Source organism: Aureobasidium pullulans (genome assembly GCF_000721785.1).
Source record: "Aureobasidium pullulans EXF-150 unplaced genomic scaffold scaffold_43, whole genome shotgun sequence".
NCBI lineage: Eukaryota > Fungi > Ascomycota > Dothideomycetes > Dothideales > Saccotheciaceae > Aureobasidium > Aureobasidium pullulans.
Genome location: NW_021941063.1, coordinates 43,422 through 56,718, shown reverse-complemented (window position 1 = coordinate 56,718; position 13,297 = coordinate 43,422). Strand labels below are relative to the sequence as shown.

Below are 13,297 nucleotides of genomic sequence, written 5' to 3'. Positions count from 1 at the left end.
AACGACTGCACGCGAAAGAGCTCGTGAAGGCAGGCCGTGCGTGACAAATGAGCGTTTTCGGAAATGGAACAAGAACGTCACTCTGTCATAAAAGTTTATGCAAAGCTTTCTGGTATTTCATCAAATACGTATATGCACAAATGCTCGCTGGAAACGAATAAAATATTCTAAACTCTGGCGGCGCGCAAAAAACCGACCATACCACCACAATACTGCGCCAGCATCTCAACTCTTTCCTTCTCTTCTACGACTCTGTCCCTCCATTCCTTAACCGCTTGTCTCAACTCTGCATCGTCGACGACAACATCAGAGTGTACTTTGAGGAAGACAGCCATCCAGGCTTGACCAAGCTCAAAGTCGCGTTTTGATGTGCAGACATAGGAGAGGGCGCGAACAAAGGCGACTAGCTCGTTGCAAGCATCTGATTCCGGATCAAAGGATGTAATTGGGGAAGACAGACTTCTGATCTCGATATCGGCGGCTGCGGGATTCAGACTCTTCAGATTTGTGATGAAGGGAGCAAAGTCGCCAGTTTCCGAAGCATCGCGCAGTAGTGATGTGAATCTCGAAACGGTGTTTTGGCGATCCATCTTCATGATGCGGCTACGCTCTTGCTCAATGGCGGCGAGATCTTGCGTGGTGTTTGTGTTTGCGATGGCGGGATTTGCTTGTCGTTCTTGTAAGGAGGGGAGGAAGAAAGGTGCCTTTTCTGGCTTCTTGGGCGCGGCGGTGGGAGCGTTCCGTTGGCGGATGATGTCCAAATGTAACAAGTTCTGCCAACGACTGCGAGGAACCAGTGATAATGAGACGAGATCGGAGGACAGAGCGTCCAATTCTGCGTCGGCATCGAGGTCGGCATCGATGTAGTCTTCGTCATCCGACTCAGCGTCAGGGGCGTTGGCAAGAGTGCCGATGATAGAGATGCTGCCTTCTCCTGATACTGTCGGTGCTTGGCCTTCGCTGGCAAGAATAGTCGACAGCTCTGCTTCGTTGATGTGGCGGGTAGGAACATGGGTGAAGAGGGTCTTGTTTGACCACACATCCACGCCGACATGCTCCTCACTCGCTGTTGCAAGGTACTCTCCTGTGGGAGAAAAGCTGATAGCGTTACATGTTGAGGGAAGCTTGAAGACATCGATCAAATGACCAGTAGGCAAGTCCCAAGCGCACACGAAAGATGACGTTGCTGCCATGACCCATCGTCCATCGTTGGAGAAGCCAAAGTCGGCAAAGTCGAAAGCCTTTGATTGTGATGATCGTGACATTCTCAACTCACGAATGAGCTTGAATGTGGTAACATCAACAACGCGGACACAGCCGTCAGAGCAAGAGAAAGCAGCAAGCTCAGATGAACGGTGCAATCTCAAGCCTGTAATCTCAACAGCTCCAGACCAGTCGATCTCATGCTTGAGAGCACCACTCATGAAGTCCCAGAACTTGATCTTGCCGTCAGCGCTGCAACTGATGACGGTGCGGTTCAAATTGTCAACAGCCAGACCAGTAACAGCGGCTGTGTGCTTGCCCTGTCCACGGTAGAACTTCTTCTTGCCAGACTCAGCGGCTGGAGCAATGGCTTCCTCTGCCTTTGCCAAGTCAAGCTTGAGTTGTTGTGCTTGGGCAGGAGTGAGTCGTGCAGGGTATCTCTGTCTGTGGCTTCCAGATTGCAAGTTGAACATGTCGATGCCACCATTTGCAGAACCAACAAGCGCAAAAGTACCGCAAGGTGAAACTGCAACACTCTTGACTTCTCCACCATCTTGAGTCTCAAAGGCCCATCTTCCAGCCTTCTTTCTGCCCCAGAACCAAGTTCTCGCCTTGTTGTCTCCTTGATGTGCGGTCACAACACTCTCCCATCCAGTCATGCTTGTAGCTTCGGTGCTGTTCTTGGTCTTTCCCTTGCCGGACTGCCAGATGGGGAATTTGCCAGGCATGGAGCCCATACCACCGTCGCGGTTGAGAGAGCATGCAATGGAAGTGATCGGAGGAGCCTTGAGTGCTTCGATGGTGTCTCTGCCTTCGGAGGAGAGGATACCCTGCTTCCTGGCCTTCTTTGTGACGTTACCCTGGGAAAGTTCGGTGCTTTGACCATCACGTCTCAAACTCCAGCCCCACAAACTGCGGTCCTTGCTAGTGCTGAGAAGCCATTTACCGCTTGCGTCTGAGCCGTCGGAAGCAGCAGGAAGGAAGGCTAGAGTTGTGACAGGTGCGCCATGACCGCTGCGCTGGTGCAGGATGCGAGGAACGGGGTTGAAGGGGCTCTCATCGAAGATCCAGGTCTTCAAACTGTTGTCCAGACCGCTCGTTGCGATGATAGCCTGACCAGGAAGGAATTCAACCTTGCTGACACCACCTGGCGAAGAAGATGACGGAGGAGCGTGAGCGCCACGCAGAACACCTTGCTTGCGACCGCCGTTGTTCAGATCCCATAATGTAACATCACCGCTCTCGTTTGAAGCAGTAGCCATGACACCAGCTCTTTTACCATCGTCTCCTGCACCCATGCCATCTGTTCTGAAAGTGATTGAAGTGATCGAGGGACCGTTTGTGCCGTGAGCGCTTGCGTTGAATTGGAGGATCTTTTTGTCGGCTTGAATATCCTGGATGATGAGAGGACCGGATTCGTATGCGATTGCGAGGAGGTTAAGGGCGGGCGTGGGCTGGAGAGCGGTAACGGCGCCGTAATCGGCAGCAGGAGGGAGGACCGAGTAGACCAGTTTGCCGCTTGAGACGTTCCAGATCTCGACAGTTCCGTCTTCCTTGCCAGCGACAATCTTGTTGAGCATGGTGGGCATGCTGCTGAGAGTTCCAGTGAAGGCTGAGGCGGTGACGCTCTGGAGAGTGGTGTAGAGTTCGTAGTTGGACGACTTCCAGACCAGAATCTGGTTGTCGCAAGCGCCGATGATCCATGAACCAAAGATACAGAAGGACTTGATGTTGTGTTCGTGGCGCAAAGGCATCTCCAGCTCAGCGATCTTCTTGCCTCTCTTGAAAATCCAGACACCGCGTTCTGACTCGGCAGCCTCAGCTCCCCAAGCGGCAAATACCAAGTCTTTCCATGCTATGCTTGCTGTAATGAACTCGGGAGTTTGAGGGCGGGTGATGAAGACGAGGTTGAGACCGCGGCGCAAGTCGTAGGTTTGCAGGCTTCGGCCGACGGATGTGGTAAGTTGGAAGGTCGTCTTTCCGAGAGCGATGCTGGTGAAGGGAACGGAAGTGGGCGAGACGAGGCCGACAGTCTACAGAACAGAGTCAGTATGGCTGGCATCGAAGATGATGGTACAAAGGACTTGCCCTGTACGGCGCAAAAAGTCGCGAAGAGCCAACCTGTCTCTGGCTCTTGACGACTATCTCATTCTGGTCAGTCCTTTGGCGCTTGACGGTCCGGCCTTCTTGAGCGCCGTTCGTAGCGACAGCAGCAGGCATGTTGTGTGGAATATGCTGTCGTGCACAAAAAGTCTCGTCTTTCCATCAAAACTTCAATCGCGACGCCAACATTTCTTGAGCTCGGACCAACTCCATCTTTCGCAATCGCCGCTAAACGCCGGCCCAAATTGATTACTCGAGTAAGCCAGAGGCAGGGAAGCACCGAAGCATGCCACCAAACACCCTGCATCATCATATCACCTGCGTGCATACCAAAATCACCCTGATCTTCCCTCTGTAGTGACCTGATTTCCTCCATCGCCATGTGTCCTTAGCATGATACCACTTGACCTATTCTTACCGTCTCCAAGACAAGACCGTGTGCCTATCCATCATTGTTTGAAGCCCAAGGGCTGCGTCACAGGCCATGGAGCCTTTGCATCGGACAAGCAGTTCAGAGAGCCAGCAATCGAGAAGGAGCTCGTCGGCGTCGCATATTCTGTCGTCTCCCTTGCTGGATCACAAAGCACACTATGCCGAACCCGATGTTGCTCGACTCAGCAGCGCCGCCGTCAAGAGGGCGAGTATCAGCATGCCACATCCGTTAAAGTCAAATCCCCATCTTTCTCCACCTCCGCGACGAGCATCCAGGGCCCATTCCGAGCACAATCTGCTGGCCCACGTCCTGCAAGCACACAGGATGGCTTCTTCCAGTCTACCGGACTCGTCTGCCATCATCGACGACTCGGACGCGACTCCCATCGACACGCACCACAACAGCGAACCCAACCTCGCCGTGCCCCGCCAAGATAACGACGACTCGAATCGCCTTTCTTTTTCCCTCTACCAATTGGGCTCTGCTCTGTACGACCGTGCAAGGGGCGCTGTTTCAAGTACTCCTGCCAGTTCTGTCGCCGGTTCAGAAACGGATGGTAAGTTTCTTGACCATTTTTTCCACTTTTTTCAGCACACCAAGACCCTCTTCGATTCGTCTTTCGTCATTGTGCTTGTGCTCAACCGTCACAGCCAAAAGCAATCCACCCATCTTATCTCTACAAAACCCCTGTCTAACCACCAACAGCTGCTCCTAGGCTAGACGCCGCCTCTCTGTCGTTACCTGCTTCCGCCCCCAACGGCACCCTCTCTGCGCCCGCCGCCGCCATGAACCGCGACAACACTCTCCCACCGCCCGTTCAGTCCGAGCCCAACTCGACTGCAACCTCCCCTAGAGCCAGCATGTTCGCTACCTTCCCCCGCAACCCTCCCCCGTCCTCGAACGCGAACCCTCGGGGCAGAACTCCGCAATCGAGAAGAGTTAGCAGCAGCACAGTCAACAGCGCATCTCCTAGTACCGAGCGCCCTGAACAAGACAAGCCCGTACCCATTGGCAAGATCGGTATCTGCGCTCTTGACAGCAAGGCCAGAAGCAAGCCCAGTCGTAACATTCTGAACAGGCTCATCAAAGAGGGCGAGTTCGAGGTCATTGTCTTTGGTGACAAGGTCATCCTGGACGAAGATGTCGAGAATTGGCCCGTCTGCGACTTTCTCATCTCCTTCTTCTCCGAAGGCTTCCCTCTGGACAAGGCTATCGCATACGCCAAACTGCGCAAACCCTTCTGTGTTAATGACCTACCCATGCAGACCATCCTCTGGGATCGCCGTATCTGCCTACAAATCCTCACAAAGCTCAACGTCCCCACGCCCGAACGTGTCGAAGTCAACCGCGACGGAGGTCCCAAGGTGCAATCTGCCGACATTGCCCAGAGATGCTTCGAGAAGACTGGCCTCCGATTCCCTGTACTGGGCAGCCAGCCCGAGCCCGAGTCACAGCAAACCGCAAACCCTGTCGTGGAATTGCTGGACGATGGCGACACCATCTCAGTCGACGGCAAGACTCTGACCAAGCCTTTCGTCGAGAAGCCCACCGACGGCGAAGATCACAACATCCACATCTACTATCCTAAGAGCCAGGGAGGAGGTGGCAGAAGATTGTTCCGCAAGGTCAACAACAAGAGTTCGGAAAAGGACGAGACTTTGACAGTACCCAGATCTATCACAGAACCTGGAAGCAGCTACATCTACGAACAGTTCCTTAAGGTGGAGAATGCTGAAGATGTCAAGGCTTACACCGTCGGTCCCGAATACTGCCACGCTGAGACCAGAAAGTCCCCTGTCGTTGATGGTGTCGTCAAGCGTAACCCCAACGGTAAGGAGGTTCGCTATGTCACAAGCTTGAGCAAGGTAGAGGCCGGTATGGCCTCAAGAATTGCCGAAGGTTTCGGACAACGCGTGTGTGGTTTTGACCTGCTCCGTGTGGGCGAGAAGAGTTACGTTATCGACGTCAATGGCTGGAGTTTTGTCAAGGATAACAACGACTACTACGACAAATGCGCAAACGTCCTGAAGAGCATGTTTATCCGCGAAAAGGTCAGAGTGGAGAACAAGCAACAGCAACAACAACAGCAACAGCAGCAACAGGCTACTTCCGCTCCCACGTCGGCACCAGAGGACAACTACGAAAGAGAAGCTCCTGGAACACACCGTAAAAGCACCGTCTCAAACCACCGCAGCCATCTCAAGTCAGTCTTCCGCTCCGCCAGCGCCAACAGACTACGAGAAATGGCCAACAAGAAGCCTGGCTCGCCCGAAATATCCCAGCTCCCGTCTCCTATCACCTCACCGCCAAACTTCGAGACGCTCCCTCTTCCTCGCAGTCCCGGCATTCCTCAAACAGAGCAGCTCCCTCCTGCTATGCTTGATGAGAATCACCAGTACCAGACTTTGCAGGAGTCTATCCACGAAGAGGAACACCATGAGCCCGTCCCCGCCCCTGCTTCCAAGTCGCAATGGAAGCTCAAGGGAATGGTTGCTGTCATTCGTCATGCCGACCGTACACCCAAGCAAAAGTTCAAGTTCACCTTCCACACAAAGCCTTTCGTCGATCTGCTCAAGGGTCATCGTGAGGAAGTCTTGCTTGTCGGAGAAGCTGCCCTGAAGAGCGTACAGGAAGCCGTCCAACAAGCCCTGCGCGAGGGCGAGGAGGACCAGACCAAGCTCCGCACTCTGTCCAACGCACTTGACAAGAAGGGTAGCTGGCCCGGTACAAAGGTCCAGATCAAGCCCATGTTCCGTAAGAGAAGACAGGAAGAGCTCCCCGCCGAACTCCAGGACAAGGTTTCCGTCGATCAGGACGGCAATGCAAAGCCAAAGGCTGATCCTCTGCAGACTGTTGATGCAGAGGCTGCTGACAAGCACTCGCGCAGTGAGTCCATGTCGGACGTAACATTGTCCAGGATCTCCGCTGCCGAGAACAACCTTGTACTCGACAAGCTGCAGCTCGTCATGAAGTGGGGTGGTGAACCTACTCATTCTGCTCGTTATCAAGCTCAGGATCTTGGTGATAACATGAGGAACGACCTGCTCTTGATGAACAAAGATGCCCTCAGAGATGTTCGCGTCTTCACCTCATCAGAACGTCGTGTCTCTACCAGTGCCCAAATCTTCACCGCCTCCTTTTTGGACCAGAAAGAGCTTGATCCAGACTTCATCTCGGTCCGTAAGGATCTTCTGGACGATTCGAATGCAGCCAAGGATGAGATGGACAAGGTCAAGAAGAAGCTGAAGGGGCTTCTCCGCCAAGGCAAGCAAGCTCCCGAGCAGTTTGCTTGGCCCAAGGACGGCACTCCCGAGCCTTACTTGGTTGTCCGCAGTGTCGTTGAGCTGATGAAGTTCCACCGTCGCGTCATGCTTCAGAACTTCACCAGACTTCGTCCTGAAGGAGAAGGAGGACCACCTATCAAAAGCCCACCTAGCAATGCCTCATCGGCCAGCCTTGAGACAACCAAGAGCGAGACTACTGGTCTTGACGCCAAACAGATCCAGTCAAGATGGTGCTGCGGTGAAGATGCCTCGTTGTTCAAGGAACGTTGGGAGAAGCTCTTCAAGGAATTCACCGATGCCGAAAAGGTCGACCCTAGTAAGATTAGTGAGCTCTACGACACGATGAAGTTTGATGCCCTGCACAATCGTCAGTTCCTTGAATGGGTCTTTACCCCAAGCGGCGACATGGTTGATGACGACCAAGAACGACCCGACACTCTCAAGCGTACCGCCTCTGCAGACATGAGAGAAGAGTTTGGTCAGACACACGAAGGTCTCAAACCAGCAAAGGAGGCGACTCAACCCGACAAGGACGGCCAGCCTGCCAAGCAGCAAGACAAGGAGAAGAGTGATGATAAAGACAAATTATCTCACATGGCAAGCTTGAGAAGACGTTCCGAGAATGCTTCCACGACCTTCAAGAACGCTCAAGCTACTTTGGCTAATCGTGTCTCTGGTCACCCCGAGTCGTACTTCTCGCTCTTCACCGGCAACAGAGATCTTCCCGAGTCAAAGGCAAAGATTGACGAGCGTCTCGAGAAACTGAGAGAGCTGTACCGTTTCTCGAAGGTACTCTTCGACTACATTGGTCCTCAAGAGTATGGTATGCTGGAGAGCGAGAAGCTCGAGATTGGTCTTCTAACCAGTCTTCCCTTGCTCAAGGAGATTGTCACCGATCTGGAGGAAGGTATGTGCAGCGAGCCTCCGACTTATAGACTGCATTCGCTAACTCATCATTCACAGTGCAAGCGTCCGAAGACGCCAAGTCGTTCATCTACTTCACCAAGGAATCTCACATCTACACTCTCCTCAACTCCATCATTGAAGGTGGTGTGCAAACCAAGATTGCCCGCAACGCCATCCCCGAACTCGACTACCTTTCGCAAATCTGCTTCGAACTCTATGAATCTCAGAACGAAGCACCCACAGACGGCTCCGAAGGCAGCTGCTTCAACTACAGCATTCGCATCACCCTCTCGCCTGGTTGTCATGCTTTCGACCCGCTTGACGTCCAGCTTGACAGCAAGCACTGTATTGGCTGCACTCCTCGCAGAAGTCTGACCCCTCATGTTGAGTGGAAGGAGATTCTCGAGACACTGAGAGCCAAATTCCACACTGTCAAATTGCCCAAGAGTTTCCTGGCCGTCAACTTGAGTGAGAAGGTTCCTCAGGCCTTTGCTGCTCCAGAAGAGGGTTCTGCTGAGCCCAAGGTTGTTGGTGTGGAGGCCAGTCCCATTGCTCCTGCTCATCAACCTTGATTGGTGAAACAGCACTTCTGAATCAAGGGTTTCGGCGTATTCTAGGCTATGTTTTATGATCGCGTTGGAAGGTGTTCTGATTTGGGTTTACAGATAGATAGATTCCATGTACACGTTCCATTCACGTCCATCCATAACCAATTCTGAGATATAATCTTATGTGGCCGCCGTGTTCCTCATTGCCAAGTTTCTCCCCACCTCCGTGAGGGAGCCTCGGCAAGCATGTGCCAACCGCTTCTTCTTTCTGGACCAAGGTCACACCTTCCCAAGTCAAGTCATGTAAAAGTGTTCAGTCCCATCTGGAATAGATATCTCATGCATTTGAACTTTCGAGTCAATACGCAATGAATGACATACAACTCATACCCATCACGCTGCCCCAGTTGGCCACACTACGACCGGGTTCTACCAGCAGCGCAAAGTCAATACCGGCGCGACAAGCTGAGGAAGAAGTATTGGATATCAATACGTCGGTCGAGCAGTCTCTTGCCCCTGTGGATGGAGGGCTTGCTGCTTGGAGATTGCTTTTTGCTGCCTTTGTCTTTGAGACATTGCTTTGGGGTGAGTGATTATTGTCGCCCAAAGCATTGGAGAGCATCGAAAGATTGTCTAACCCGGATACCTTGTGATAACAGGTTTCCCTCTCTCCTTTGGTGTGTTTCAAGAATACTATTCCAAGACAACCGAGTTTGCAGGAAATCGCTACATTCCTGTTGTTGGTACTGTTGCTTCTGGGTTAGGTTATCTGGGTGCTCCTCTTGCTATGGCTTTCATCCAACGCTTCTCTCGGTATCGAAGGCAGATGATATGGATAGGCTGTCAGTTATCTCTTTCGTATCTCTCAGATTTCTTCCGATACCTTACTGATATTCACTAGGGCCCATTTGTATACTCGGCCTCGCCCTCGGCTCCTTTGCCTCTTCTCTAGAAGCATTGATCTTATCTCAAGGTATTGCATATGGAACAGGCTTCTTGATATTTTACTACCCCATCTTATCGATGGTGGACGAATACTGGATAGCCAAACGAGGAATGGCATATGGAATCCTTTGCGCTGCTTCTGGATTTTCTGGTGCTTTCATGCCTTTTGTATTGCAAAGTCTGTTGCACATGTATGGTTGGAGGATTACCCTCCGCGCTGTCGCTGTTGCGTTGACCGTTGCTACCGGCCCTCTGATTCCTGTGCTCGAAGGCCGATTGCCAGAATCCAGAGCCACAATTAGGAGCAAGATCAATTGGAAGTTTCTGGAAAGTTCAACCTTCTGGATTTACTCGACTGCGAATCTCCTCCAAGGCTTTGGATACCTTTTCCCTGCTTTGTATCTACCTTCTTTCGCTTCTTCTCTGGGGCTTGGAGCAAACAGCGGCGCGATACTTTTGGCCATCATGTCCATCTCCCAAGTTGCTGGGCAGTTCACTTTTGGCTACCTGTCTGATCGCAAGGTACCCGTCAATATTCTCGCTTTGCTTTCTACGACCATGGCGGCTATTGCTTGTCTTGCGATTTGGAGGAATGCTTCTTCTTTGCCTATTCTCGTTGTCTTTGCTATCTTTTATGGTTTCTTCGGTGCTGGATTCACGGCTACTTGGGCCAGGATGACGAGTGCAATTACTGAGGATATTGTGACTGCACCCATGGTGTTTGGGTTGTTGAACTTTGGCAAGGGTGTTGGCAATGTTCTTGCCGGTCCGATCGGAGGTATTCTTGTCTCTGACAGTGCTGGGATACAAGATGGCGGAAATTATCGATTGGTCATTCTGTTCACTGGGGTTTGTATGGTTGCCAGTGCTTGTGTTATTTGCTCCAGATACTGCAAGATTGAATTCGATCGCGTGCGGGGAGGTGCTTAGTCACTAGCAAGCAATCCTCAGGCTCTTGACCCGTCACTCCTCGCCTAAAAGTGATTACCCATACCATGCCCTAACGATCAACTTAGGGCTCGGAACCTCGTGACCGCAAGATGGTCGGACGGGGGAACGTGCGAGAGGTTGCCTGTGGGGAAATAAGCGTGAACTCGGCCGGGCTGTGGGGAATTCAGGGACGAACTGCGGGGATTCTTAAGTTCGAATTGTCATTGAGCAACGGGTAAACTCTTGCTCCTTCTTATTTCGCGATCTGAGTGCCAATCAGGGGAGTTCGGCAGGTCTTTGCTGTGGGGAAGGTGGATATGATATGCTCAAGCACTGATATTTATGTCTTGTAAGCTCTGCCGTGCCATGTGGTTTGATGTACCGGCGAGAGCGGGATTGAACGGCAGAGAGTCTAGAAGGATTGTAGATGATACAATGCAGTTGGTGGAAGGGTTTTATAAGGACCGAACATCCTGGTTGAAGACGCATTACTCACACAACTCTCATACACGCACATCATGAGGATCTCATCCGCCATCTCTGCCTTGACCGCATTGGTCTCGGTTACCAGTGCTGCTGCAACCACAAAGGCTGTTTCAGCCTCGGTCACCTTTGACAACAACAGAAGATTCTTGTTCGACACCGATGGCAGACAGATTGATGCCTATGGTTCAAAGGTCAACAACTTCAACGGCAAATACTACCTCTACGGCAATTCGTTCTCGGAGACTGGCGTCGCTTATGGCATAAAGTCGTACTCTTCAAGCGATCTTCAATCATGGTATGCATCGAAGATTCGTGCAAAAGAGGACTGAATGCTGACATTCCTCCTTTTCAGGCAATACGAAGGACTCCTCTTCGATCCTGCCAACAAGAACAACCCCTGCGCTGGGTCTGGCGGTTGTGGACGCCCTCACATCGTGTATAACCCAAACAAGAAGTCATATGTTCTCTGGGCCAATGCTGGAGAAGTCGGCTACGTGGTTGCAACATCAACATCGCCTACTGGTCCATTTGTCTTCTCCGCCGCGAGAGCTCTCATCGACCCTGCCTTTGACGGTCTGCAGCCAGCCGACTTCACCGTCGAAGTCATCAACGGTACTGGTTACATTGTCTTCTCGGCTTTGAACTTCAGAAGCCCCAATGCTGGCAATGTCTGGCCTCCAATCTTCCAGAACCTGCATGTCAGCAAGTTGACAGACGACTTCATGAACACAACCAGAGTCAGCTACCCGGTCAGCTCGGCTGCCGGAGATCTGATTGACAATGAAGCCGAGTCGCCTGATATTTTCAAGGTCGGAAACACCTTCTATGTTGCTGCTTCAAATACCTGCGGTTACTGCAATGGCTCAATCGCGCTGCTGTATCGCTCAAACTCTATCCAAGGTCCATGGACTCGCCAAATCCTCGAAGGATACTCTTGCAATGGTCAAGTTGAAGGCGTTCTCCCTCTGACAAATCCTGCAAACGGTGCTGTAACCAATGTCTGGCACTCAACTTCTGTTCCTGGGGGTCCTCGTACTGGATTCGGCGGCCACATCTTCCAACCCCTGACTTTCAACGCCGACGGCAGCGCAAAGAACCTCGACTGCTCGACCACTGCATCCTTCCCCGTCACCTTCACCAAGGGCAACGGCACAGCACCAGCAGGAAATGCGACAAAGGCCGTTGATACCACACCAGCCCTTGCTGTATACAACCCCGTCTGCGATTCCGACTCTTTCATCTTGTACCAAACCTGGACAGCATCGAAAGCCGGAACCATCAAGAGCGTCTCCCTGAACGTCGCTCGTGGCTCGCAGACCGTACCTCTCACCCTTACCGTCTTTAAGCTTAACTCCTTGAACGATCTCTTCACACCTGGTTTCAAGTGGACCGCTCTCGGCACCGCTGCCTTCAACGCAAACCAGACAACCTACACTTTCGACACCGTAACCGTACCCGTTACTACCAATTCCACAGTGACCAAGGGTGAATTGTTGGGTTTGTCGATCTCGGGAGCTGATTATTCGCCTTGGTGTCATTTGGAGTATTCGACTACTCAAGATTGTGGATTCAAGTTGTACCAGCAGGGCAACGGGCAGTACTCTTGGAGAGGACTGCAGGGAAAGAACCCGCCAGTTTATGAGAGGCAGGGCAAGAGTGTCAAGTTTTTCGCGACGTACGCTTGAGCGTATCGTTCAGCACTGTGTCCATTCTGTACATATCACAGCAATTGTAAGCAATACCACGCAAGAATTGTACTCTGCGTCTTGTATTTGAGATGGTTGCAAAGAGCGGAATGGTTGCGACAGCGTCTTCATACAAATGTCGGTGATCGGTGTTTTGGCGATTACCAATCCTCGCGGTTGCGAGAGCGTTTCGGCGTGAGATTTCACCGAGCGCAGCAAATTCTTGACAAGCAAATCATCTGCCCGTTGAACCTTCTTTCACTCCTTCCAAGCCTCGTAGATTCGACTCACCTGTTTGCGTCTTGAGTACGTGCTACTGGTCATCGTTAGCATGTTAATTAGCTATCTTTACTAGGACCGTAGGCCGTAGGGATATAAGCGTTAAAACTCGATTTTGAACTTTCCGAATTCCGGCGTGCGGGGTCTAATTTCTAAAGCTTTCCGACTCGCTTAGCGACTCGCACCTTGCCTCGCAAATTCCGCGAAACTTCGTCCTAAAACAACAAACAAATAATATGCCGCGGCCGCAAACTAACATTAACGACTTTAAGGATCTAATCCGGTACTAGATATAGTACGGCCTTCGTTTAGAAGGCGTATAGAACAATCTATTCTATAACTATAGTATACGAGTATCTCGACGTACGCTTTAAAGGAGGCTTTAAGAGTAGCAAATTATAACATATCGTTAAAGGCTTACTACCGAAGATGAAGGCCCTCTTACTATATATATTATAGACCTATTCTATTTATACCTACTAACCGACGAGTAGA

General features: G+C 51.6%; 5 protein-coding genes across 5 annotated transcripts; 4 read left to right on the top strand and 1 right to left on the bottom strand.

Moving 5' to 3' along the window:
* Positions 1–78: 78 nt before the first annotated feature.
* On the bottom strand, positions 79–3,444 carry M438DRAFT_307518 (WD domain-containing protein). The gene is made up of 2 exons (XM_029902303.1): positions 3,292–3,444; positions 79–3,236 (listed from the first exon to the last, which is right to left on the bottom strand). Exons 1-2 carry the CDS (start codon positions 3,421–3,423, stop codon positions 168–170), a joined length of 3,201 nt encoding a protein of 1,066 aa, XP_029754874.1. The 5' UTR covers positions 3,424–3,444; the 3' UTR covers positions 79–167.
* A 98-nt stretch (positions 3,445–3,542) lies between these two features.
* M438DRAFT_169639 (uncharacterized protein) lies at positions 3,543–4,397 on the top strand. Its single transcript, XM_029899113.1, has 2 exons — positions 3,543–4,295; positions 4,390–4,397. Exon 1 carries the CDS (start codon positions 3,700–3,702, stop codon positions 4,174–4,176), a length of 477 nt encoding a protein of 158 aa, XP_029754873.1. The 5' UTR covers positions 3,543–3,699; the 3' UTR covers positions 4,177–4,295; positions 4,390–4,397.
* Positions 4,398–4,524: 127 nt separating this feature from the next.
* On the top strand, positions 4,525–8,501 carry M438DRAFT_285156 (uncharacterized protein; the record flags this gene model as incomplete). The annotated part of the gene is made up of 2 exons (XM_029901507.1): positions 4,525–7,930; positions 7,987–8,501. 2 exons carry the CDS (start codon positions 4,525–4,527, stop codon positions 8,499–8,501), a joined length of 3,921 nt encoding a protein of 1,306 aa, XP_029754872.1.
* Positions 8,502–8,845: 344 nt separating this feature from the next.
* Positions 8,846–10,352, top strand: M438DRAFT_329440 (major facilitator superfamily transporter; the record flags this gene model as incomplete). Its single annotated transcript, XM_029903250.1, has 3 exons — positions 8,846–9,062; positions 9,137–9,319; positions 9,379–10,352. The coding sequence occupies 3 exons, from the start codon at positions 8,846–8,848 to the stop codon at positions 10,350–10,352; spliced, it is 1,374 nt and encodes a 457-aa protein (XP_029754871.1).
* A 415-nt stretch (positions 10,353–10,767) lies between these two features.
* M438DRAFT_410046 (Arabinanase/levansucrase/invertase) lies at positions 10,768–12,523 on the top strand (the record flags this gene model as incomplete). Its single annotated transcript, XM_029910064.1, has 2 exons — positions 10,768–11,133; positions 11,191–12,523. Exons 1-2 carry the CDS (start codon positions 10,871–10,873, stop codon positions 12,521–12,523), a joined length of 1,596 nt encoding a protein of 531 aa, XP_029754870.1. The 5' UTR covers positions 10,768–10,870.
* Between the last annotated feature and the right edge of the window lie 774 nt (positions 12,524–13,297).

Coding starts and splice junctions, on each gene's coding strand:
- M438DRAFT_307518 (XM_029902303.1), bottom strand. CDS start 3,423: ATGCCTGCTGCTGTCGCTACGAACGGCGCTCAAGAAGGCCGGACCGTC. Junction 3,237..3,291: donor GACTTTTTGCGCCGTACAGG/GCAAGTCCTTTG, acceptor TCTGTTCTGTAG/ACTGTCGGCCTCGTCTCGCC.
- M438DRAFT_169639 (XM_029899113.1), top strand. CDS start 3,700: ATGATACCACTTGACCTATTCTTACCGTCTCCAAGACAAGACCGTGTG.